This window comes from Macaca thibetana, chromosome 3 (assembly GCF_024542745.1).
Source record: "Macaca thibetana thibetana isolate TM-01 chromosome 3, ASM2454274v1, whole genome shotgun sequence".
Taxonomy (NCBI): Eukaryota; Metazoa; Chordata; class Mammalia; order Primates; family Cercopithecidae; genus Macaca; species Macaca thibetana.
This window is the reverse complement of record NC_065580.1, coordinates 150,970,818-150,996,790: the sequence shown is the minus strand read 5'-3', so window position 1 is coordinate 150,996,790 and position 25,973 is coordinate 150,970,818. Positions and strand designations below refer to the sequence as shown.

Genomic DNA, 25,973 nt, shown 5'->3' with positions numbered 1-25,973 from the left:
TCCTTACCCCAGCTTGGCATTTGGGGAAACTCAAACTGGGACAGGACTCGTCGTCCCGGGCAGGAAAGCGGGTGGGTGCGGAGGCCCGGGGGAGGGGTGGGGAGGCGGAGAAGAAAGTGGGGAGCGGGGGTCCCTGCAGCCTGCGGCTCCTTCCCGGCTTCCCGCCAGGAGCACCGAGCGGCGCTTCCTGCAGGCGCCCTCCACGCCCTCAAAGAGCCAGAGTTTGGTAAAGGCAGACAAGCAAACGGATGATTTAATGAGGGGTGACAAGCACTCCGCAGGTGCGGGCGGCGGCGGGCTGCGGTCGGGGCCCAGCGCGGGCGGGAGAGGCGCCTGCTCCGGCCTCGCGCGCGGGGAGCGCGGCCCTTTCCCCTCCGGGAGGACGCGCAGGAGGCACCACGGCCTCCGGGTTGGAACAAACGCGTTTACTGCAGGCAAGGCGGTGGGCGCGGGGCGGCTCACCAGGCGAAGAGTGGCTTGCTGTCCTCCTTGGAGAGCTCGCACAGGCAGTTGAGCAGCAGCAGCGAGTCGCCCAGGAACTTGGGGGGCACCACGTCGATGACCAGCTTGCGCAGCGCGGCCGGGCTGCTGTGCAGGGGGTTGGCGCGCAGGTCGGGCCGCTGCTTCAGGATTCCGTAGGTGTTGATGAGGAACTCGCTGAACGCCGGGTGCACGTCGCGGCTGTAGCCCAGCTTCTCCAGGCGCGCGCTCAGGGCCAGGTAGCGCTGCGTCAGCTCGCGCAGCTTCTTCTCGTCCACGGAGCCGTCCAGGGACTTGATGGAGGTCTGCGGGCGCAGCGCATGGATGGCGGAGGCGGGGGGATCTCGGGGCCCTCGGACGGGGACTTCCAGGCCCAGGGCCGACCCCTGCCCCGCCCTCCTGGGTCCCCGGGGTCCCCTCCCGCGGACAGCGCCCGGGCAAGAGCCAAGATCTGGGGGCCTCACAGGGATGAACCGAGCGCCCAGCACCCTCCTGGCCGCGCCCTCCCCGCGGGGCGCACCTGCTTGATCTTCTCGGGGATGTTGGCCACCGTGAAGCCGTAGAGCCGCGTCACGCCCGGAAACACGTAGGCCAGGATGCGGCGGTCCAGCTGGAAGGCGATCTCGCCCACCACGCGCGCGTCCTTCTCGGCGCCCGCGAAGCTCTGGATCTCTGGGGGAGGGAAGGCCGGGGACAAGGTCACGGGAGCGCGAGGATCTATTGCCCCAGAGGGTCCCCCCCTCCGTCCCCCGGCACTTGGGGGGCGGCTCCTCCATCCCCCACCCCACCCCGCCTGCCACCACCCCCCACTGTCTGGCAAATAGAATCTGAAAGAAAAGGAGCTTCTTAAAGTGCCAAAGGGCAAGACAGGTTTCCCTTCGCCCTGTCCTCGGCTCCCTTCTGTCCCTTTGGGACGAGGTAAACCTTTTAATCTTGGGGGTGGGAACTGGTCCCCTGTCACGGGGGAGCCTGCCCCAGCGCTGGCCCTGCGAGGACAGAGGAACCCGGCCCTGGAGGTGTGAGTTCGGACGGGTCCCCTCCAGTGAGGACGCCTGAGGAACAGGGCCAGTCGGCTTGCCTGGGAGGAAGGGGGACCTCCCCCCTTCCTCTGTCTTGGCAACCTCTGGGCCTCAAAGGCTGCTTTAATGTTTAGTCAGTAAAATGGCTTCATTCTTTCCTACCTCTGAGAAGATGGTCGCTGGATTGGCAGGACAATTTTTTTTTTTTTTTTTTTTTTTTTTTTTTTTTTTTTTTTGAGACGGAGTCTCGCTTTGTCGCCCAGGCTGGAGTGCAGTGGCCGGATCTCAGCTCACTGCAAGCTCCACCTCCCGGGTTTACGCCATTCTCCTGCCTCAGCCTCCCGAGTAGCTGGGACTACAGGCGCCCACCACCCCGCCCGGCTAGTTTTTTTTTTTTTTTTTGTATTTTTAGTAGAGACGGGGTTTCACCATATTAGCCAGGATGGTCTCGATCTCCTGACCTCGTGATCTGCCCGTCTCGGCCTCCCAAAGTGCTGGGATTACAGGCTTGAGCCACCGCGCCCGGCCAGGACATTCTTTTTTTTAAGCCGGAGTCTCACTCTATCATCCAGGCTGGAGTGCAGTGGTGCCAACTCCACTCACTGCAACCTCCGCCTCCCCGGCTCAAGCGATTCTCCTGCCTCAGCCTCCCAAGTAGCTGGGACTATAGCTGCGTGCCACCACACCTAGCTACGTTTTTGTATTTTTAGTAGAGATGAGGTTTCACCATGTTGGCCAGGCTGGTCTCGAACTGCTGACCTCAGGTGATCCGCCCGCCTGGGCCTCCCATAGTGCTGAGATTACAAACGTGAGCCACCATGCCTGGCCCAGGACGTTCTATTTTAATTACTTCCTCGACATTACTTAGGAGTCTCCAATGCCCCCACAAAACCTGCTTCCAAACCCCCCTCCCCAGGACAGCCTCTGATGGCATCCGAGTCCATAACAGCACATGACCTTGTCCATCTTTTTCCTGAGGGATGGGAAACAGCATCTCATTTGCATTTCACTAACAACTAGTGATTTAAGCATCTTCGCACATGCTTATTGGCCATTTATATACTGTATCTTCTTTGAAGAAATATCTATTCAGGTCCTATAGCGATTTTTCATTGGATTGTTTGTCTTCTTACTGTTGAATTGTCAGAGTTCTTAAATATTCTGCATACTAGTCCCATTTCAAATGCACAATTTACAAATGTTTTCTCCCATTCTCTGGGTTGGCTTTTCATTTTTTTGATACTGTCCTTTGAAGCACAAAATTTGTTTTTTGTTTTGTTTTACTTTTGATGAAGTCCAATTTGTCTGTTTCTCTCTTTGCTCATGCTTTTGGTGTGCTATCTAAGAATCCATTACCAAATCCAAGGTCATGAAGATTTACCCCTATGGCTTTTCTACGAGTTTTCTGGCCTCAGCTCTTTGGGACCTCTTAGGTCTTTTATCCATTTTGAGTTAATTTTTGTATGTGCTATGGAATAAGGCCCAGCTTCATTCTTTGGCATATGGATACCTCCTTGTTCCAGCACCACTTGTTAAACAGTATTCTGTCCCTACTAAATTGTCTTGGCACTCTTGTTGAAAACCATCTATGTACGGGTTTATTTCTGACCTTCCAATTCCATTGCATTGATCTGTATGTCCATCCTTATGGCAGTACCACAGTCTTGGTAACTGTAAGTTTTACAGTCAGTTTTGAAACTTGGGAATGCTGTTCTCCCTTTCCAAGATCGTTTTACCTATTCTGGTTCCTTACACTTCTATATGAATTTAAGTTTCTGTTGTCAATTTCTGTAAAGAAGCCACTGGGATTCTGATTGGGATTGCATGAATCTGTAGATCCAATGTAATCCATATCAAAATTATTGATTATTAAACAATATAAAGTCTTCTAATCTGTTAACACAAGATATTTTTCTGTTTATTTATTTTTATTTATTTTTTGTTTGTTTGTTGAAGAAAGGGTCTCACTCTGTCACCCAGGCTGGAGTGCAGTGGCACGATCTCAGCTCACTGCAACCTCTGTCTTCTGGGCTCAAGTGATCCTCCCACCTCAGCCTCCTGAATAGCTGGGACCACAGGCATGCACCACCACGCCCAGCTAATTTGGGAGGTGGAGGGTTGGTAGAGATGGGGTTTCGCCCTGTTGCCCAGGCTGGTCTTGAACTCCTGGGCTCGAGAGATCTGCCCATCTCAGCCTTCCAAATTGCTGGGATTATAGGTGTGAGCCACCATGCCTGGTCATTGATGACTTCTTCATTCCTTTCAATAATGTTTATAGTTTTCACTGTATTTCTTTCCCAATCACTTTTCAAGACTGCAGAAGAGGTACGTCAACGTGCAGAAGAGGTAAGTCAACGTGCAGAAGAGGTACGTCAACGTGCAGAAGAGGTACGTCAACGTGCAGAAGAGGTATGCCAACACACTATACAGAAGCGTGTTAGGGCCAATGAGGGGTGTGGAGGAGCAGGTGTAATCTCCTCCTTCTGTATCAATGTATTTCTGTCATCAAGAATCAAGCTCTTGGTCAGGCGCGGTGGCTCACGCCTGTAATCCTAGCACTTTGGGAGGCCGAGGTGGGTGGATCACGAGGTCAGGAGTTCGAGACCAGCTTGGCAAAAATGGTGAAACCCTGTCTCTACTAAAAATACAAAAATTAGCCAGGTGTGGTGGCAGGCGCCTGTAATCCCAGCTACTCGGGAGGCTGAGACAGGAGAATGGCTTGAACCCAGGAAGTGGAGGTTGCAGTGAGCCAAGATTGTGCCACTGCACTCCAGCCTGGGCAACAGGGCAAGACTCCATCTCAAAAAAAAAAAAAAAAAAAAAAAAAAGATTCAAGCTCTTTCTCTCATCCCCACCACCAAGGCATAAATTAGGTAGAAGAAACATGCTATAGGTGAGAAATGATTCTAGTATAGGTTCTAGAAATTATTTCTAGTCCAACCTGTGCTCTGTAAGATCCAGCCAAAAACCTATTCTTCAAAGAAAAAAGGCCATACATTGATAAACCTGTAGCCAGACTTAGGGGAAAAAAGAAAGGAGACAAAAATTACCACTAACGGAAATTAGACATGCCACTACCACAGATTCTACAGACATAAAAAGAATAAGGAAGTATTAGGAATGACTTTATGCCAATAACTTTGACAACCTAGATGAAACTGATCGATTCCTTAAAAGACACAAACTACCAAAGTTCACTCAAGAAGAAACACATAATCTGAATAGCCTTCTATCTGATAACCTTACAGGTCACATTTGACAGGAAACAGACTTCCAAACTGGCCTTGGGAAGGCCTTGTGATTGATGATCCCTGAGAAAAGAATCTTATCACGATTCCCTCAGATTGCTGATGTGCTGATTAATGCACTGAAAGACGCTGATTTATTCCTGAATCATAAAGGTTTACTGACTGTCTTGCGCAGATATGTGTTGGCCTGTATGTTGTCATCTGTAGCCAATGCTTGTACCCTCTGTGTTGTACCCTCCAAAGAAAGGGCAACATGAGTACAAGGAGTCCTTTCCCTTCTCCTAGCCTCTCCGATAGAAGTCTTCTGACTTAGGTTCCGGAAGACTCTTAGCTTTGTGGGTGTGTTCCTGTGGGTTGATCCTCACATTTGGCTTCCAACAATCTTTATCGAATTATTTCTGTCTCAACAGCCTTAATTTCAGTTGATATTATCAGTAAAATGGAATTTGTAGGGGAAAAATGTTCCTATAGAGACCATTCAAGGCTCAGGTAGTTTCAGCAGTGAATTCTACCACTTAAGGAATAAATAACACCAATTCAACACAAACTCTTCTAGATAAAGAGGAGGGAAGACCACAAAACAATGAGAAAACAAATAACAAAATGGCAGGAGTAAGTCCTTATCAATAATAACTTTGAATGTAAATAGGCCGAGCACAGTGGTTCATGCCTGTAATCCCAGTACTTTGGGAGGCTGAGGGGGGGTGGATCACTTGAGGTCAGGAGTTTGAGACCAGCCTGGCCAACATGGCAAAACCCTATCTCTACTAAAAATACAAAGATTAGCTGGGCGTGGTGGCATGTGCCTGTAATCTTAGCTACTCAGGTGGCTGAGGCATGAGAATTGCTTGAACCCAGGAGATGGAGGTTGCAGTGAGCCAAGATTGTGCCACTGCACTCCAGCCTGGGTATCAAAGTGAGACTTTGTCTCAAAAAAAAAAAAAAAAAATTACAGCACCGTCAAATCGATGAATGATGGTGTGTGAGTTTGGTCAAAAACAGGCCGGGCGCGGTGGCTCACGCCTGTAATCCCAGCACTTTGGGAGGCTGAGGCGGGCGGATCACGAGGTCAGCAGATCGAGACCATCCTGGCTAACATGGTGAAACCCCGTCTCTACTAAAAAATACAAAAAATTAGCCGGGCGTGGTGGCGGGTGCCTGTAGTCCCAGCTACTCGGGAGGCTGAGGCAGGAGAATGGTGTGAACCCGGGAGGCGGAGCTTGCAGTGAGCTGATATCGCGCCACTGCACTCCAGCCTGGGCGAGAGAGCAAGACTCTGGGGGCAAAAAAAAAAAAACAAAAACAAGAAACTTTGAATGTAAATAGACTAAACTCTCCAATCAAAAGACGGAGGAGTGGCTGAATGGATTAAAAAAAAAAAAAAAAGACCCAACCATCTATTGCCTACAGGAAACACACTTTGCCTATAAAGACACACATAGACTGAAAATAAAGGGATAGAAAAAGATATTCCATGCAAATGAGAACCAGAAAAGAGCAGTAGTAGCCATACTTCATCAAAGCGGATTTCAGGACAAAAACTATAAAAAGAGACAAAGAAGGTCATTATATAATGATTAGGGGGTCAATTCAACAAGCGGATGTAACAGTTGTAAATATATATGCACCCAACACTGGAGCACCCAGATATGTAAAGCAAATATTACCAGAGCTAAAGTGAGAGAGAGACCCCAATACAGTAGTAACTGGAGACTTCAAGACCCATTTTCACCCTTGGCAGATCTTTAAGACAGAAAATCAAAGGAATATCAGACTTAATCGATACTATAGACCAAATGAACATAATACAGAACATTTCATCCAACAGGTGCAGAATACACATGCTTCTTGTAAGCACATGGATCATTCTCAAGGATAGACCATATGTAAGGCTGCAAAACAAGTCTTTAAAAATCACACAATTTGCCGGGCGCAGTGGCTCAAGCCTGTAATCCCAGCACTTTGGGAGGCCGAGACTGGCGGATCATGAGGTCAGGAGATCGAGACCATCCTGGCTAACACGGTAAAACCCCGTCTCTACTAAAAAATACAAAAAAACTAGCCGGGCAAGGTGGCGGGCGCCTGTAGTCCCAGCTACTCAGGAGGCTGAGGCAGGAGAATGGCATAAACCCAGGAGGCAGAGCTTGCAGTGAGCCAAGATCCGGCCACTGCACTCCAGCCTGGGTGACAGAGCGAGACTCCATCTCAAAAAAAAAAAAAAAAAAAATCAAACAATTGAAATTATATCAAGTATCTTCTCTGACCACAATGGAATAAAATGAAATCAATAACAAAAGGAATTTTGGAAACTATACCAACACACAGAAATTAAACAATACGCTCCTGAATGGCCGGTGCATCATTGAAGAAATCAAGAAGGAAATTTTAAAATGTCTTGAAACAAATGATAATGGAAACACAACATACCAAAACCTAGTATGTACTAGACACAGCAAAAGCCATACTAAGAGCTATAGCGATAAGTATTAAGAGTTTACAGCGGCCGGGCGCGGTGGCTCAAGCCTGTAATCCCAGCACTTTGGGAGGCCGAGACGGGCGGATCATGAGGTCAGGAGATCGAGACCATCCTGGCTAATACGGTGAAACCTCGTCTCTACTAAAAATACAAAAAACTAGCCGGGCAAAGTGGCGGGTGCCTGTAGTCCCAGCTACTCGGGAGGCTGAGGCAGGAGAATGGCATAAACCCGAGAGGAGGAGCTTGCAGTGAGCCGAGATCCGGCCACTGCACTCCAGCCTGGGTGACAGAGCAAGACTCCGTCTCAAAAAAAAAAAAAAAGGCCGGGCGCGGTGGCTCAAGCCTGTAATCCCAGCACTTTGGGAGGCCGAGGCAGGCGGATCACAAGGTCAGGAGATCGAGACCACAGTGAAACCCCGTCTCTACTAAAAATACAAAAAAAATTAGCCGGGCGCGGTGGCAGGCGCCTGTAGTCCCAGCTACTCAGGAGGCTGAGGCAGGAGAATGGCGGGAACCCGGGAGGCGGAGCTTGCAGTGAGCCGAGATCGCGCCACTGCACTCCAGCCTGGGCAACAGCGTGAGACTCCGTCTCAAAAAAAAAAAAAAAAAAAAAAAAAAAAAAGAGTTTACAGCTAGTAGTGCCTACATCAAAAAGTAGAAAACTTCAAATAAACAAGTTAATGATTCATCTCACAGAGCTAGAAAAGTATGAGCAAACCAAATCCAAAATTAGAAGAAAAATAATTAAGATCAGAGCAGAAATAAATGAAATTTAAATGAAGAAAACAATACAAAAGATCAATGTAACAAAAAATTGGTTATTTGAAAAGATAAATAAAATTGACAGGCCAGGCATGATGGCTCATGCCTGTAATCCCAGCACTTTGGGAGGCTGAGGCAGGTGAATTACTTCAGTCCAGGAGTTCAAGACCAGCCTAGGCATCAGAGCAAAATCCCATCTCTACAATAACAAAAACACAAAAAGCAAAAAATTAGCCAGGCCTGGTGGCATATACCTGTAGTCCCAGATACCTGGGGGGCTGAGGTGGGGGGTTAGCCTGAGCCTCAGGTGGATATCTACATGCAAACCTCACACCATACATGAAAATTATCTTGGAATTGATCAGAGACCTACATGTAAAACCTAAACTATAAAACTTCTAGAACAACACATAGGAGAGAATCTGTGTGACCTTGGGCTTGGCAAAGATTTCTTAAACTGAACATAAAAAGCATAAAATACAAAAGAAAAATCAATAAATTGGACATCATCAAATTAAACAGTTTTGCTCATCAAAAAACATTATTATGGAAGTGGAAAACGTTGGAGTGGGAGGCCGTATCTGCAGAACACACACCCAAAAAAGGACTCATATCCAGACACGTAAAGAACCCTTCCCAAGAAGACAAGCAATGCATTTTTTCTTGGCAAAAGACTAGGACAGACATAGCCTCGGACCCCAGCCTCCCAGCCTGGCTCTCCTCCCTCCACTCTGTGTGACGCGATGGAGAAACGGCCCTGCCTGACCACCCAGATGCGCCCTCCCCACAGCTACCAGCTGCACTGGGGGCCCGCCCAGGCGACCCCGCACCTGGCCATACCATTGAGGTAGTAGCTCCTCCTGGTCCTGTCCCCGGTGGGCAGGCTGCTCTCCGAGAAGCACACCTTCTTAGGCCGGACCATCTCCCTGGGCTCCAGCAGGGTCTTGTCCACCAGTGACTCTTGCAAGGGGCTCAGGAGCGGGGACAGCTTCCTGTCGGTGCCTCGGTGGCTGTGCAGCTCCGGGGGACTGAGGAAGGCCTTGAAGGGTGACTGGGAGGGGGCTGCGCAGCCCGGGGAGGTGTCGTCCTCGCTGGACAGGGGGGCATGTGAGCACAGCAGGTCCTCCAGGGAGGATGTCTGCAGCTGGGAGGGCGTGTCGGCAACACTCGTGAACCTTCCAAAATCTGGAACTGAGGTGGGGAGGAAAGGGGTGAGAAGTCAGGCTGATGCTCCTAAAACATTCCTGAGAAGTACAGAGAACATGGTAACAAACTGTATGCACCCCACCCCAAGCTTCAACACCTGCTGGGGTTTCCCTGGCTTCAGAGCATCCTCCTTCCCCTCAGGCCTCAGGTGCAAAAGGAGGAGCTGGATGTGGTGAAGTGGCCACAGGTGCCCATCCTGCCCGTGGGAGCACAGCAAGTGGGCAGGCCTCCATGTGCCTCCTGCCTGCCTGTGCGCCCATACACACTGGAGAATGACTTCTATATGCTCCTTAAATTGTACATAAATGGTACTACCCTACACATTTTATTCTGCAACAGAACTTTTTGCTGCTGCATTATCTCTGAGATGTATCCACGTTGAGCCGTCTGGTAGCTCCCTGGTTCATTTAACTGTTTCCTGGCACCTCTGTACACATGAGCATACACACATAAACACACAGTGAACTTTTATCCCTTGCCCTGTTGATGGACAGGGCCTGTTTCCATGTTTCCTTGCAAACACACAGCGGTAATCGGCCTCCCGGGAGGAGCTTCCCTGCTCCGTGAGCATCCTCTGTGGTCCAACGCTGGGCTCAGGTCACAGCTGTAATCAGCCTCCTGGGAGAAGCCTCCTGATCTGCGAGCATCCTCCACGGCCTGGGAGGAACCTCCTGCTCTATGAGTATCCTCTGTGGCTGAGGAGGAGCCTCCCTGCTCTATGAGTATCCTCTGTGGCTGAGGAGGAGCCTCCCTGCTCTATGAGTATCCTCTGTGGCTAAGGAGGAGCCTCCTGCTCCATGAGCATCCTCTGTGGTCCAACGCTGGGCTCACGTGTGTGCACTTCCTTTGCTCTCCACACCAAGGGGGAGGGTCCATGCCCACCAACAGCTCCTGGCCCCACACCCTCACGAGGACTGAGTATTCCCCAACCAGGCTGATGAGGTCATGTGGCATTTCCCTAATCCCTGGTCAAATTTAGCTTATCTATGCCTTTATGGCTTATAAAATTCTATTCTACCTCCATATCATGAGTATTCTCCTAGCAATAAAGCAAATACATATTAGAGAAAGTGTTTAGAGCCATATAAAAAAATTATACCTTAAAATGTGTCTACCGGAGCTTGCAGTGAGCCGAGATCATGCTACTGCAATCCAGCCTGGGCAACAGAGCAAGACTCCGTCTCAAAACAAAAACAAAAACAAACAAAAAAAGTGCCTACAAAGGAACCAACCAACTAATCTTCCATCTGAAATGTTTTCCAAGGAAAAAAAGTGTTCAAAAGAAGCAAAGTCATTAATGTGTGCCTGGCCTCCTGCCACATGGGAGGCCTGGAGTCCTCGGGCTTCACAGGCTCCCACCCTAGATACTTTTCAAATTATAAAAGAATATTATGTACAATTGTGTATTAATTAAAGTTTCAATAAAAGGAGATATCTCCTAGAAAATTACTTTCAAGTGACTCAATAAGAAGTAGAAAACCTAAATGAACCAATACACAAGGAAAATCTAGAAGTTACAAAATGATTATTCCCCAAAGGGCTGCAGGCCTGGATGGTCTGTGGGTGAGTCTGCCAACTTCCCCAACAAGTCATAATCCTGACATCATACAAATGAGGCTGGAACCATAGAACAGGTTAAAAGATGCTCAATTAGGTTTCAAAATTTGTCACAACTCTGATGTCAAATTCCTACAAAGATAACCCCCAGAAAAAAACAGAAAGCCATGGCCAGGCCAAAAATTATTGCACAAAGTCTCATCCAAACATGATCAAGAACAGACAGCACGAGGCACAAGTGTACACAGACATGAGGTAGAGGTGCAGAGCGTGAGGTGGGAGATGCACAGAGCATGAGGCAGGGTGTGCAGAGCACGAGGCGGGAGGTGCACAGAGCACGAGGTGGGAGGTGCACAGAGCACGAGGCGGGGGTGCACAGAGCACGAGGTGGGAGGTGCACAGAGCACGAGGCGGGTGTGCAGAGCACGAGGCGGGAGGTGCACAGAGCACGAGGTGGGAGGTGCACAGAGCACGAGGCGGGGGTGCACAGAGCACGAGGTGGGAGGTGCACAGAGCACGAGGCGGGGGTGCACAGAGCACGAGGTGGGAGGTGCACAGAGCACGAGGCGGGTGTGCAGAGCACGAGGTGGGAAGTGCACAGAGCACGAGGCGGGGGTGCACAGAGCACGAGGTGGGAGGTGCACAGAGCACGAGGCGGGTGTGCAGAGCACGAGGTGGGAGGTGCACAGAGCACGAGGCGGGGGTGTGCGGCACACAAGGCGGGGGATGCACAGAGCATGAGGTGGGGGTTGTGCAGAGCACAAAGCAGGGAGGTATGCAGAGAACAAGGCGGGGTGGAAAGCAAGAGGCAGGGTGTGCAGAGCCCAGTGGCTGTGCAGCGTAGCAAGATCCCACATACAGTCCCTGGCAAGAAGCTGAGTTACCTCCACTGGTACAGAGACAGGCTCATAAACACTGAACAAGATGAACCATTTCTCAAATTTTCTGTTTTCCAAAAATAAGAACTGGAAGGACTCTTCCCCAGCATCCAGCCTGTACAAACCTCCCTCCTCTGGGCAGATGGGACCATTGGTCCCTCCCACAGCTGGTCAGGAGGACCAGGATGCAGCTGAACCCTCTCTCACCTTCCCTGGAGGAGAACCCATGAAAGTCGAGGCCAAAGCCCAAGTTCTGAGTAATAAGGACAAAAACAGAAATAAGAAGTTCATGTGGACTGGAGGGGCGGGATGGCCGGCCAGATGCAGCCAGGTGATACAGCTCCCACGGAGGGCCTGAGATGACTGGTGAGCTTTTAACACATCTTCAGAGGGAAGGTGCTGAGGGCAGATGGAGGGAGCACACCAAGGCTGGGCTGAAGGGGAGAAAGCTGGGAACCCTGCCTGGGACCACTGAGCACTGGTACTCATTTTTGGACCCACAACCGCTCTGGGAAAATGGGGGAGTTAAATGGGCAAGGAGCAACCCACTGTTGCCATGGCCCTCTGGATCCCCAGCTGGGGGAGACCCCGCGGCCACCATGGACACTCCAGTTGGCAGGGAGAGCTGCTTAGAGAAGTGGTGGGGGCAGCAGTTAGCTAAGCGGAACCCAGAGGGTCTGGTGCGGGAACACAGCCAGGGACGGCCACTCCCCAGGCTTGACTTGCTCCCATAGGAGACTTTGGGCCTAGGGGAAGTGTCAGACCTGATCTCGGCAGGGTGGTCTTGCCCATCAGATGGGACCGGTCCGACCTGAGCACCCCTTGATCTTCTGGCTTCACCTGGGGCCCCAGCCTGGCCATGCCTGCTTGCAAGGCAGTCTTGAGTGCCCTGGGGGCCTTCGCCATAGCTTCTGTGCTGGCAGACTGTGCCTGACCAGTGGAGAGCTCCAGCGAGACAGCCCCAGTGGCCACGCACCAGCCCGCCCACTCCCTCCTCATACTGCAGCTTCCCCTGGGCCCAGGCAACTCGCCACATCACTCAGCTGGTGTCTGCACAGGTGGGTTTTGATTTCCTTCCCCAACCAGCACACAGGAGTCCAGTCGGCCTCCCCGTTCCCCACAGACTTCCATTGCAAATGAAGCCTAGGCACACACAGAGCCAGCAAGCCCCATACCCACCAGCACCCTGCCCTTGACCTAACACTGAGCAGAGAATGGTGGATCCTCCTGGACCCTGAGCAATGACTCCTGCTTGCAGGACACATAAAAGGCACCTAGACCTGTGCCCACCAGCACCCCACCCCATGCCTACAGTACCTCCAGAGTGACTGCACACAGTCTCCAGCAGGAGCCCCCCATGCCCACCCCAGCTGCTTTGCCACCACCATTGTGGTGAACCCCCACAGGAAGGCAGGCACCCTACATCTGCCAGCCATTCTGCTGTAGCTGCAGTACCTCAGTCCCCCAGTGCAGTGGATTCCAAACCTCAAGGAGCCAGAGAACAAAGTCAGGGCCCAAAACAAGTGCCCCAGAGCTAAAGCATGCAGTCCAGGAGTTGGGAGCTGGGCACTGGCCCCTTAAATATTCCATAAATGAAGCCAGTTGGCTGAATCCACCTTATACCACAATCAAAACCTCAAGGTCATCAAACAGACCAGGTACGGTGACTCACGTCTGTAATCCCAGCACTTTGGGAGGCTAAGGCAGGCAAATCACTTGAGGCCAGGAGTTCACGACCAGCCTGGCCAACATGATGAAATCTCGTCTCTCCTAAAAAATAACAAAAATTAGCCAGGCATGGTGGTGGATGCCTGTAATTCTACCTACTTGGGAGGCTGAGGCAGGAGAATCATTTGAACCCAGGCAGCGGAGGTTGCAGTGAGCCAAGATTGCTACCACACTCCAGCCTAGGAGACAGAGCAAGACTCTGTCTCAAAAAAAAAGACACAGAATGGCAAGTTAGATAAAGAACCAAGACTCATTGGTATGCTGTCTTCAAGAGACCCATCTCACATGCAATAACACAAACGGGCTCAAAATAAAGGCATGGAGAAAAATCTACCAAGCAAATGGAAAACTACAATTGCAGGGTTGCAATGATAGTTTCTGACAAAACAGATTTTAAACCAATGAATATAAAAAAAGACAAAGAAGAGCATTACATAATGGTGAAGGGTTCCATTTAACAAGCAGACCTAACTACACTAAATATATATGCACCCAACACAAGAGCACCAAGATTTATAAAGCAAGTTCTTAGAGACCTTCAAGGAGGCTTAGATTCCCACATAATAATAGTGAGAGACTTTAACACCACACTGACAGTATTAGACAGATAATTGAGACAGAAAATTAACAAAGATATTCAGGACATGAACTCGGCACTGGATCAAATGTACCTGATAGGTATCTACAGAACTCTCCACCCCAAAACAATAGAATATACATTCTTCTCATTGCCACATGGCACACACTCTAAATTCAGTCACATAATTGGAAGTAAAATACTCCTCAGCAAATGCAAAAGAACTGGAATTATAACAATCTCTCAGACCACAATGGACCCAATTAGAAATCAAGCCTAAAAAATTCACTCAGAACCACATAATTACATGGAAATTGAATAACCTGCCCATGAATGACTTTTGTGTAAATAGTGAAATTAAGGCAGAAATCAAGAAGTTCCTTGAAGCTAATGAGAACAAAAATACAACATACCAGAATCTCTAGGACACAGCTAAGGCAGTGTTAAGAGAGAAATTTATAGCATTAAATGTCCACATCAAAAAGCTGGAAAGATCTCAATCAATCAACCTAACATCACAGCTAAAAGAACTAGAGAATTAAGAGCAAACAAATCCCAAAGCTAGCAGAAAACAAGAAATAACCAAAATCAAAGCTGAACTGAAGGAGACTGAGACACAAAAAGCCATTTGAAAAATCAACAAATCCAGGAGCTCGTTTTTTTGAAAAAAATTAATAAAATAGATATACCACTAGCTAGACTAATAAAGAAAAAAAGAGAGAAGATTCAAATAAACACAATCAGAAATAAGGGGTATATTACCACTGACCCCACAAAAATACAACCAACCATTAGAGAATATTATGAAAACCTCTATACACATAAACTACAAAATCTAGAAAAAAAATGGATAAGTTCCTGGACACATACACCCTCCCAAGACTGAACTAGGAATAAATGGAATCCCTGAACAGGCCAATAACAAGCTCTAAAATTGAGTCAATAATAAATAGCCTACCAACCAAAAAAAGCCAGGACCAGATGGATTCACAGCTGAATTGTACCAGATGTACAAAGAAGAGCTGGTACCACTCCTGCTGAAACTATTCCAAAAAGTTGAGGAGAGTCTCCTTCCTAACTCATTCTATGAGGCCAGCATCATCCTGATACCAAAACATGGCAAAGATGCAACAAAAAAAGGTAACTTCAGGCCAATATCCTTGATGAACACTGATGCAAAAATTCTCAACAAAATACTGGCAAACCAAATCCAGCAGCACATCAAAAAGCTTATCCACCACTATCAAATAGGTTTTATCCCTGGGATGCAAGGTAGGTTCAACATAAACCAATAAATGTGATTCATTACATAAACAGAACTAAAGACAAAAACCACATGATTATCTTAATAGAGCAGAAAAGGCTTTCAATAAAATTCAACACCCCTTCATGTTAAAAACGTTCAATAAACTAGGTATTGAAGGAACATACCTCAAAATAGTAAGAGCTATCTATGACAAACTCACAACCAACATCATACTGAATGGGAAAAAGCTGGAAGCATTCCCCTCGAAAACTGGCACAAGACAAGAATGCTCTCTCTCACCACTCCTATTCAACATAGTATTGGAAGTCTTGATCAGAGCCATCAGGCAAAAGAAAGAAATCAAGTCCATCCAAATAGGAAGAGAGGAAGTCAAACTATCCCTGTTTGCAGACGACATGATCTTATATCAAGAAAACACCATAGTCTCAACCCAGCTTCTTAAGCTGATAAACAACTTCAGCAAAGTCTCAGGATACAAAATCAATGTGCAAAAATCACCAACATTCCTGTATACCAACAACAATTAAGCCAAGAGCCAAACCAAATGTAATGAACTCCCATTCACAACTGCCACAAAAAGAATAAAATACCTAGGAATACAGCTAACTAGGGAGGTAGAGGATGTCTACAAGGAGAACTACAAAACACTGCTCAAAGAAATCAGAGATGACACAAATGGAAAAACATTCCACGTTCATGGATAGGAAGAATCAATATCATAAAAATGGTCATACTGACCAAAGTAATTTATAGAGTCAATGGTGTTCTTATTAAAATACCATTGAGATTAATCACAGAACTAGAAAAAAACTGTTTAAAAATTCATATGGAATCAAAAAAGAGCCCGAATAGCCAAGGCAATCCTAAGCAAAAATAACAAAGCTTTAGGCATCACACTACCCAACTTCAAACTATACTACAGGGCTACGATAATCAAAACAGCATGGTACATAGATCAACAGAACAGAATACAGAACTCAGAAATAAGTTTGCACACCTATAACCATCGGATCTTCAACAAACCTGACAAAAACAAGCAATGAGGAAAGGATTCCCTATTCAATAAATGGTGCTGGGATAACTAGCTAGCCATATGCAGAAGATTGAAATTGGACCCTTTCCTTACACCATATACAAAAATCAACTCAAGATGGATTGTAGACTTAGATGTAAAACTCAAAACTATAAAAACCCTGGAAGACAACCTAGGCAATGCCATTCAGAACACAGGGATGGGCAAAGATTTCATGACAAAGATGCTAAAAGCAATTGCAACAAAAGCAAAAATTGACTAATGGCATCTAATTAAAGAGCTTCTGCACAGCAAAATAAACTATCAACAGAGTAAACAGCAAACCTACAGAATGGGAGAAAAATTTTGCAAACTAATGCATCTAACAAAGGTCTAATATTCAGCATCTATAAGGAACTTAAATAAATCTACAAGAAAAAAACAAACAACCCCATTCAAAAGTGAGCAAATGACATGAACAGTTTTCTAAAGACATTCATACAGCCAATAAGCATATGAAAAAAAGCTCAGCATCACTGCTTATTAAAGAATTGTAAATAAAAACCACAATGAGACACCATCTCACACCAGTCAGAATGGCTATAATTAAAAAGTCAAAAAACAACAGATACTGGCAACGTTGTAGAGAAAAAGAAATGCCTATACACCGTTAGTGGGAGTATAAATTAGTTCAGCCATTGTGGAAGACAGTGTGGCAATTCCTCCAAGACCTAAAAACAGAAATACCATTCAACCCAGCAATTCCGTTACTGAGTACATACCCAAAGGAATGTAAATCACTGTATTACAGAGACACATGCATGCATGTGTTCACTGCAGACTATTCACAATAGCAAAGACATGGAATCGACTTAAGTGCCCATCAGTAGTAGACTGGATAAAAAAATGTGGTACATAGACACCACGGAATATTATTCAGCCACAAAAAACAGGTCAGCAGAGAGCAGTGGCTCATGCCTGTAATCCCAGCACTTTGGGAGGCTGAAGCAGGTGGATCACCTGAGGTCAGGAGTTCAAGACCAGCCTGACCAACATGGTGAAAACCCGTCTCTACTAAAAATACAAAATTAGCTGGGCATGGTGGTGTATGCCTGTAATCCCAGCTACTTGGAAGGCTGAGACAGGAGAATCACTTGAATCCGGGAAGTGGAGGTTGCAGTGAGCCGAGATCGCACCATTGCACTCCAGCCTGGGCAACAAGCGTGAAACTCCATCTCAAAAAAAAAAAATGAGATCATGTCTTTTGCATGAACATGGATGGAGCTGGAGGCCATTATCCTTAGCAAACTAACGCAGGAACGGAAAACCAAATGCCGCATGCTCTTACTTGTAAGTGGGAGCTAAACAATAAGAACACGTAGACACACAGAGAGGAGCAACAGACACTGAGGCCTACCAGATGGTGAAGGGTGAGAGGAGGGAGAGGATCAGGAAGAATAACTAATGTACTAGGCTTAATACTTGGGTGACAAAATAATCTGTACAACAAACCCCCATGACACAAGTTCACCTATGTAACAAGCCTGCACTTGTACCCCTGAACTTAAAAGTTTTTTAAAAAAAGAAATACATGGTCAGGCGCTGTGGTTCATGCCTGTAATCCCAGCACTTTGGGAGGCTGAGGTGGGTGGATCACCTGAGGTCAGGAGTTCAAGATCAGCCTGGCCAACATGGCAAAAACCCGTCTCTACTAAAAATACAAAAAGTAGCCGGGCATGGTGGTGTGTGCCTTTAATTCCAGCTACTGGGGAGGGTGAGGCAGGAGAATTGCTTGAACCCGGGAGGCGGAGGTTGCAGTGATTCAAGATGACACCACTGCACTCCAGCCTGGGCAACAGAGTCAGACTCTGTCTCAAAAACAAACAAACAAACAAACAAAAAACCATTTACTCCTGCCTTCTGAACCAACGATTCTATTTTTAAAAACATAAATCCTGCTGGACAGTGGCTCATGCCTGTAATCCCAACGGTTTGGGAGGCCAAGATGGGAGGATCGCTTGAGCCCAGGAGTTTGGGACTGGCCTGGGAAACATAGGGAGACCCTATCTCTACAAAAAAAAAAAAAAATTAATTAGCCGCTCATGGTGGCAAGCACCTGTAGTCTCAGCTACTCAGTAGGCTGAGGTAGGAGGACTGCTTGAGCCCCAGAGGGAGGTCAAGGCTGCAGTGAGCCATGATCATGCCACTGCACTCCAGCCTGGGGAACAGAGACCCTGTCTCAAAAAGAAAAAAAATAACAGGCCAGGCACAGTGGCTCACACTTGTAATCCCAGCATTTTAGGAAGTCAAGACAGAAGGATCCCTTAAGCCCAGGAGTTCAAGACCAGCCTGGGCAACACAGAAGATCCCATCTCCATAAAAGTAAAAAAATCACACACACACCGGCCGGGCGCGGTGGCTCATGCCTGTAATCCCAGCACTTTGGGAGGCCGAGACGGGTGGATCACGAGGTCAGGAGATCGAGACCATCCTGGCTAACACGGTGAAACCCCGTCTCTACTAAAAAATACAAAAAACTAGCTGGGCGAGGTGGCGGGCGCCTGTAGTCCCAGCTACTTGGGAGGCTGAGGCAGGAGAATGGCGTGAACCTGGGAGGCGGAGCTTGCAGTGAGCTGAGATCCGGCCACTGTACTCCAGCCTGGGCCACAGAGCGAGACTCCGCCTCAAAAAAAAAAAAAAAAAAAAAAAAATCACACACACACCAAAAAAAGAAATCCAGTGGAAATAACCCTAAATCTAACAACTCTTAAAACCTTTTTTGTGGTGTTATTTACCTCAAGGGGAAGAAAAACTTTAATTTCAAACCGAAGGAGAATTCATTACATTGTGGTTCATCTGAATCTGCAATATTGCATGGCCATTGAAAAACGCATCGAACAACACAGGAATGATCTTCTATCCGTCAGCGGGAAGGAGTGACCAGGAGTTGCACATAGAGAATCCTCACCACCGTTGGAAATCATCTGACAATCCACCACAAATAACCAGGGAGCGAGTGGGCAATCTGGGGGGGCCTGGCTGTCCTCAGGGGACACCTCTCCAGTGGAGACATGGCAAGTGGCATCGTGGCAGTGCTGGAGGGACCAGGACGATCCCGAGGGAAATGAGATGGGGCATTCGGGAGGGGAGGCAGAGGACTGCTGCTCCCACTGGCCCTTCGCGTCACTCACTTAGAAACCTGGGTGAGAAGACCTGGAGGCCTTGCTGCCCAGCTGACGGGGACAGATGAGCACTCCTGTGATGGTAGAACGATGCCGGCGCAGCGCCCTCCTCCTCCATTAGTGGGGTGTAGGGGCCTTTCGGAGAGTGTTTGACCGTCTCTATTTCAACGTTTCAAATGCACACAGCCTTTGACCCGAGGACCCCCGTCTGGGATATCCTACACAAAGAGACAGGGTGCCTGCACAGGCCACCCACAGCAGCAGCGTCTGTGGTCACAGAGAACTGGGAACAGTGCTGCCTGCCTGGGGCCCCCACAGGAGGAGCCCAGTGTTGAAGTGTGCCAGGGAGAGCTGCAGATGAGGACTGATGGGGAATGCCAGTGAAATGGATGGTTAAGGGGCAAAAGTCAAGTTGCGGAACAGCACAATCCTGTGTAGGTGGACCAAAAATATACACAGACAAACACACAGATCTCCATCAAAGTTCCAGAGAAAACCCAAGAAAACGTTGACCGTGGCTGCCTTTGGGGAGGGGGGCCGGAGGCATGGCCCTTAAACCTTGCATCCTCCATGGCGTTTATAAGTTTACCATGAGCACGTGCTGTTGAATCCGTAAGAAAAGTAGGTTTTTACTCATCCTGTTTTGAATACAGACACTGAGGAAGTCTTGGCAACATGCAAACATTGCTGGTGGTGGTTCCCTTGTTTATAAACTTCTCCTTTTATGCAGGAGCTCAGTGCTGGTTTTCCCCACCCCAGTCCTGCTGAGGGCTGGTCCTGAATGCAGCGTCCCACAGCCCAGGTACGTTCCCAAGCACATGCTGAGGCCCAGAGCATCAAGGGTGCACCACACGCTGCCACTGAAGTGGCAGAGTTGAGGGTGGCCTTGCCCTGGCCCCTCCCCACTGCCAGCCTGGGCCACACTGAGCCTGCCCCACACCCTGTGGCAGGGGCTCCAAGGCCCTCTGTGGAAGGCCTGCTGGCCTCAGGTTGAGGCTCCTCCCAAGACCTGTGTCCAGCAAGACCTGGGTTTGCCAAGGTGACCCAACGGCAGGGGCACTAGCCATGGTCATGGAGACCCTGCCCTGACTCAGCCCCTGACAAGGGTCCCTCTGGGGACTGCACAGCCTGGGCAAGGGTCGAGGGTCTGCCCCTCTCCTGTCCAGCCCTGAGGTCCGGCCCAGGGTGATTCCTTCTTGGGGAGGAGGATGGCAACACAGCCCGGCAGGCAGCCTGTGGTGGTCTGCACACACCAAACAGATTGGGCCCTTTTGCAGCCACAGTGCCTGGGCCTCAAAAGTGCTGGGAACGGGACCCTGCACGTGGCCCAGTGCCATAAGCGCAGGTCTGCCCAGCTAACGCCCTGTGGTGAGCGTGGGGCTCAGTGGCTGCTGAGGGAGATGCAGAACTTGGGGCCTCGCACAGCATGGCCCCCAGGCACCGGGTTCCCCAACCACACTGTCCCCGTGCCTCCTGGTGAGGTGCTCTCACCCCTCCTGGTGAGGTGCTCTCCCCCCAGCTCCCTGCGAGGAGCCCCTGCCTGTTGCCGGAGACTGAAGGTGTGGGGATGCTGCCATGGATTCCCCTCTTTCCTTCCAGACACGCTCGCTCTCAGGCTTGTCCACGGGGCTCCGAGCAGGGCCTGGGGCCTGGTTGCGGAGAGCACCTCCTGCACGCTGCGCCTGCTCAGAGTGCACATCTGAGGGTGGTGGCCGGCGTTTGGGAAGGACTCAGGGAGCGACCAGCCCAGCGCAGGTGCTGGAGTGTCCCCCTGGTGAGTGGCAGAGCTGGCCTCCCGGGCATGGCTCGCGCTTGCAGACAGCAGCGTTCACAGGCACTGGCGAGGCTGCCTGCTCCATCGTCGAGGACCAGGCAGGCTGACCACGTCCCTTCCCGGCCCAGCCAGGTGGGAAGCTGAGGTTGGCCCTGGGAGTCCCAGGAAATGCTGTGTCCTCTGTCCTCTGCCCATCATCCCAATGAAGAGTCAAGGGCACAACTGTCAGCCACACCCCAAATCACACGCAGGAACGGGGAATGTTTTCCCAAAACTCTTAGAATAAAGCCTACTACTTTGCAGAAAGTGATCAAACCCTATATATATTTTTTTCAATAAAAAGCCACAGAAGGTTGGAGTCAATACTATGTGGTGAGTGGATCATGGCCCCACACTCCCACCCCCCAGGGACAGGTGCCCACTCGTCCCCACCCGCTCCCCTGGCCCGCTCTGGGGCCTCCCTGGGGTGGGACCTTCCTACCACGGGGCTGGCCTAGCTAGCTCTGGCCGGGGATGTGAGTGGATGGGACACAGCACCCATGGGACTCGTGTGGCTGGTCTGACACCCCCCTCACCCCTGACCCAGGAGGAGAAGAGACGCACGCAGCAGAGCAAACTGCCAGCCAGGCCCAGCCTGGAAGAGCTGCCTGGGGCCCTGGAGGCCCACAAGCCTGCACACCACCTGCTCTACCCCTACGGCGGCACCTCCATGACTGCAGCTGACCACGCCCACTTCACCGGAGTGGGCCTGGAGGGGAAGGGCCTCACCTGAGGGCAACAGCAGAACCCACCACCTGGGCTTGCTTTACTCAGACCTGAGGGTGTGAAAGGTGCCCGTGACCTCCCGCATCAGGGAGCTGCCCGCCCCCCTCAACGCCCGGGGAGCAGATACCCGACGACCCCCCATCCACCAGGCTGGACCCTTGGGCCATGTGAGCCAGGTGGTGCCTCACCTCCACTCCCGGGGGAGCCGGCCTCGGGGTAGGCGGGGGCCCTGGGTGGGAGCAGGTCGTGGCCACTGCCCTCCTGGCAGCTCTGGCTGAGCAGCCGCCGCAGCATCTGATTCTCCTTCAGGAGGCGCACCTGCTTCTTCAGGTCTGCGTTCTCGCTCAGAAGCCGGCTCATCAGCTCGCCACCCTCAGCCATGGCGGGTGCGTCCCTTCTCGTCCCTCACGGCTCCTGCAGCCCCATGGAGGTGGGAGCCCAGAGCCCACAGGCACCACAGAAACAGCCCGGGCATGGAGTTCCGTAGCCACCGCCGCCTTCTGCGCCTTGTGATGTCACTGCCCTAGTGATGAGGTGCCCGGCACCCCCGCCTGACCCGGCGATGGCTCGTGGCCCCGTTGAGGCCGTGAAGCTGGAGGCCCGTGGTGTGCACAGGCAGCCACTCCCACACCACGACCGGGGCCCGAGAATGCCAAGGACATGAGGCAGGTACGGGATTTCAGGACTGCACTCCAAGGGGGCGTCCAAGCCTCTCCCCAGTGAGCGGCCCAGCGAGGGTTGGGCGTCCACCCTGTGTGGAGTCCTCAGGCTGGGTGGGGACGCTGCCTTCACCTGAGTAACACATGGGCTGCACTTCCCACAGGACCTGCCCAGGACACAGGGATCCCAGTGCAGTTTCCTGTGGGCCCCGGCACCCAGGGCGGCATCTGGTGTGCATCAGGGCCCATCCTTGGCACCCACATTTGAGAAAGGAGGGGCTGGTGAGGGCAGCTGGAGGAGACCAGTCTGGGGAGGAGACCAGCCTGGCAGGGGAGACCAGCCTGTGGTGGGGACCAGCCTGGTGGAGGGGACCAGCCTGGGGGGGAGACCAGCCTGTGGAGGAGACCAGCCTGGCAGGGGAGACCAGTCTTGGAGGGAGACCAGCCTTGAGGGGAGACCAGCCTGTGGTGGGGACCAGCCTGGTGGAGGAGACCAGCCTGCGGGGAGACCAGCCTTGGGGTGAGACCAGCCTCGGGGGGGAGACCAGCCTGGAGGGGAGACCAGCCTTGTGGGGAGACCAGCCTGGGGAGGAGACCAGCCTGTGGGGCAGACCAGCCTGGGGAGGAGACCAGCCTGGGGAGGAGACCAGCCTGGGGAGGAGACCAGCCTGGGGAGGAGAGCAGCCTTGGGGGGAGACCAGCCTGGGGGGAGACCAGCCTGGGGGGAGACCAGCCTGGGGAGGAGACCAGCCTGGGGAGGAGAGCAGCCTTGCGGGGAGACCAGCCTGGGGGGAGACCAGCCTGGGGGGAGACCAGTCTTGTGGGGAGGAGACCGGCCTGGAGGGGGAGACTGGCCTGGGGAGGAGACCGGCCTGGCAGGGAGACCACCCTGGGGAGGAGACCAGCCTGGGGCAGCCCCACCATGGGCCCCACGATTGGCCCCACATGCTGAGGGGCGCTGGGTGGCCCTGAGGGCTGGGCTGGAGGCCACCTGCTGACCTCACTCCCCAATGAGAAGGGTCCAGCAGTGCCTGTCCACCCCTCGGACCACGAGCGCCCATGTCTAAGACACCAATTGTTCCTGACTGCACTGCTCCTGCCTGCACCTAACTGAGGACGGCCCCAACCCATGGCCACGGCCCCTCGGGCCGTCACGCAGGGCTGTGGCTCACAGGGTCCTGCTAGAGTAGGCGCTGTCCTCGGTCAGTGTGACCAGCTTGAAACCCACCCTGACTCCCCGCTTCTCCAATTACTTGGGGAAGTAAATCACCTCAGTGTTGTTTCTTGGCTCCGAGAGTCTTGTTTTATCAGCAGCCGGGATGTAACAGAAGGGTCATCTCATCCTCGTGGGAAGGGACGTAGTCCAGAAAACACAACCCACTGGGCCGGCCACACCTCCAGCCCTGTGACAGGCACCCACCACCACCAACCCAGTGGGCCGGCCACACCTCCAGCCCTGTGACGGGCACCCACCACCACCAACCCAGTGGGCCGGCCACACCTCCAGCCCTGTGACGGGCACCCACCACCACCAACCCAGTGGGCCGGCCACACCTCCAGCCCTGTGACGGGCACCCACCACCACCAACCCAGTGGGCCGGCCACACCTCCAGCCCTGTGACGGGCACCCACCACCAACCCAGTGGGCTGGCCACACCTCCAGCCCTGTGATGGGCACTCAGGACCACCAACAACCCAGTGGGCCAGCCACACCTCCAGCCCTGTGACGGGCACTCAGGACCACCAAGGGCACTCACGTGCAGACGTCCCCAAGGAGAACACCACCTTCATTCAGCCCGGGCGGCCACATTAGGGCAACGTTGCTTCCAGGAGAGAGTCTCGAGTCAGGCTTTGTGGAGAATGGAGGTTGCCATACCCCAAGCGTTCCTGACACAACCCAACCCGTCTGGCTGCACCACAGGGCTCACACCTCAGATCAAGACAATGGGGGCCCAGACACAGCCCACTGACGAGGGCATGCCCCTGCATGTCCAGGATGCAGGGCAGAGAGAGAAGTCAGGGGTGAGTCACAGATGCGCCCCCCACTCTGAGCCCGACGGGGCCCTGAATGGCTTTTCCTGCCCTGGCTCCTCCCATCATATTTTAAATGCCATCTTCTTCCCGCTCCAAGGAAGCCTTCTCCTGACATCACGTACTCTCCAGCCACGGACCTATCAACACTCTGACAGTTTTCTGATCTTGACACATTATCCTTTTAATATAGCACTGGATTCAATTTATTAATATCTTAAGTATTTTTATGCTCACAGGGGAAATCAATCTGAATCTCCTTTTCTTGTGATGTCTTGGTCTGGCTTTGGAACACTGGCCTTTTAAAATCAGCCGCAGGGGTTCCATGCCATTTTCTGGGTGTTCCTCCTTTTTTTTTTTTTTTTTTTTTTTTTTTTTGAGACAGAGTCTCACTCTGTCGCCCAGGCTGGAGTGCAGTGGCCGGATCTCAGCTCACTGCAAGCTCCGCCTCCCAGGTTTACGCCATTCTCCTGCCTCAGCCTCCCGAGTAGCTGGGACTACACGTGCCGCCACCTCGCCTGGCTAGTTTTTTTTTTTTTTTTTTTTGTATTTTTTAGTAGAGACGGGGTTTCATCATGTTAGCCAGGATGGTCTCGATCTCCTGACCTCGTGATCCGCCCGTCTCGGCCTCCCAAAGTGCTGGGATTACAGGCTTGAGCCAACGCACCCGGCCGGGTGTTCCTTCTTAAACGTCAGAATTCACCTGTGAAGTTACCTAGAACTAGATTTCTTCTGGGAAGGTTTTAAATTTCTAAATCAATTTATTAAAAGACACAACGCTACTGACAGTTTCTATTTTTCCCTCATGTGCGTTTTGCGGACAATTGTGGCTGTCAGGTAGTTTGTCCGTTTCCTGTGGTTGTGGAGCCCGGGCATCAAGCTTTACACCCCACAAATTCTAATGTCATGTTTTTATTCTCCTTCAACTTGAAATATTCTCTGGTTTCCTTTGTGCTTTTGTCTTTTTCAAGACTGTTTTTAGAGGAGTTTTAGGTTCTCAGCAACATTGAGAGGAAGGTACAGAGATTTCCCCACTCTCTGCCCCAACAAATGCACAGCCTCACCTATTATCAACGTCCTGCACCAAAGTGGTACCTTTTTGAGACAAGGTCTCGCTCTGCTGCCCAGGCTGAAGGGCAAGTGGCATGATCACGGCTCACTGCAGCCTCAAATTCCTGGGCTCAAGAGATCCTCCTGCCTCAGCCTCCCAAGCAGCTGGGCCTACAAGTGCGCACACCCACACTCAGAATTTGTCACGGCTGATGAACCTACATGGACACATCACCACCACCCAAAGCCCACAGTTTACAGTGGGGCTCACTCTCGAGGCTGCACATTCTCTGGCTTTGGAC

General features: G+C 51.0%; 1 protein-coding gene across 1 annotated transcript; it reads right to left on the bottom strand.

The window, feature by feature from the left end:
- Positions 1-240: 240 nt before the first annotated feature.
- Positions 241-24,062, bottom strand: SPATC1L (spermatogenesis and centriole associated 1 like). The gene is made up of 6 exons (XM_050784342.1): positions 24,039-24,062; positions 23,861-23,985; positions 22,120-22,757; positions 8,826-9,176; positions 1,001-1,152; positions 241-785 (listed from the first exon to the last, which is right to left on the bottom strand). Exons 3-6 carry the CDS (start codon positions 22,310-22,312, stop codon positions 459-461), a joined length of 1,023 nt encoding a protein of 340 aa, XP_050640299.1. The 5' UTR covers positions 22,313-22,757; positions 23,861-23,985; positions 24,039-24,062; the 3' UTR covers positions 241-458.
- Positions 24,063-25,973: the final 1,911 nt, after the last annotated feature.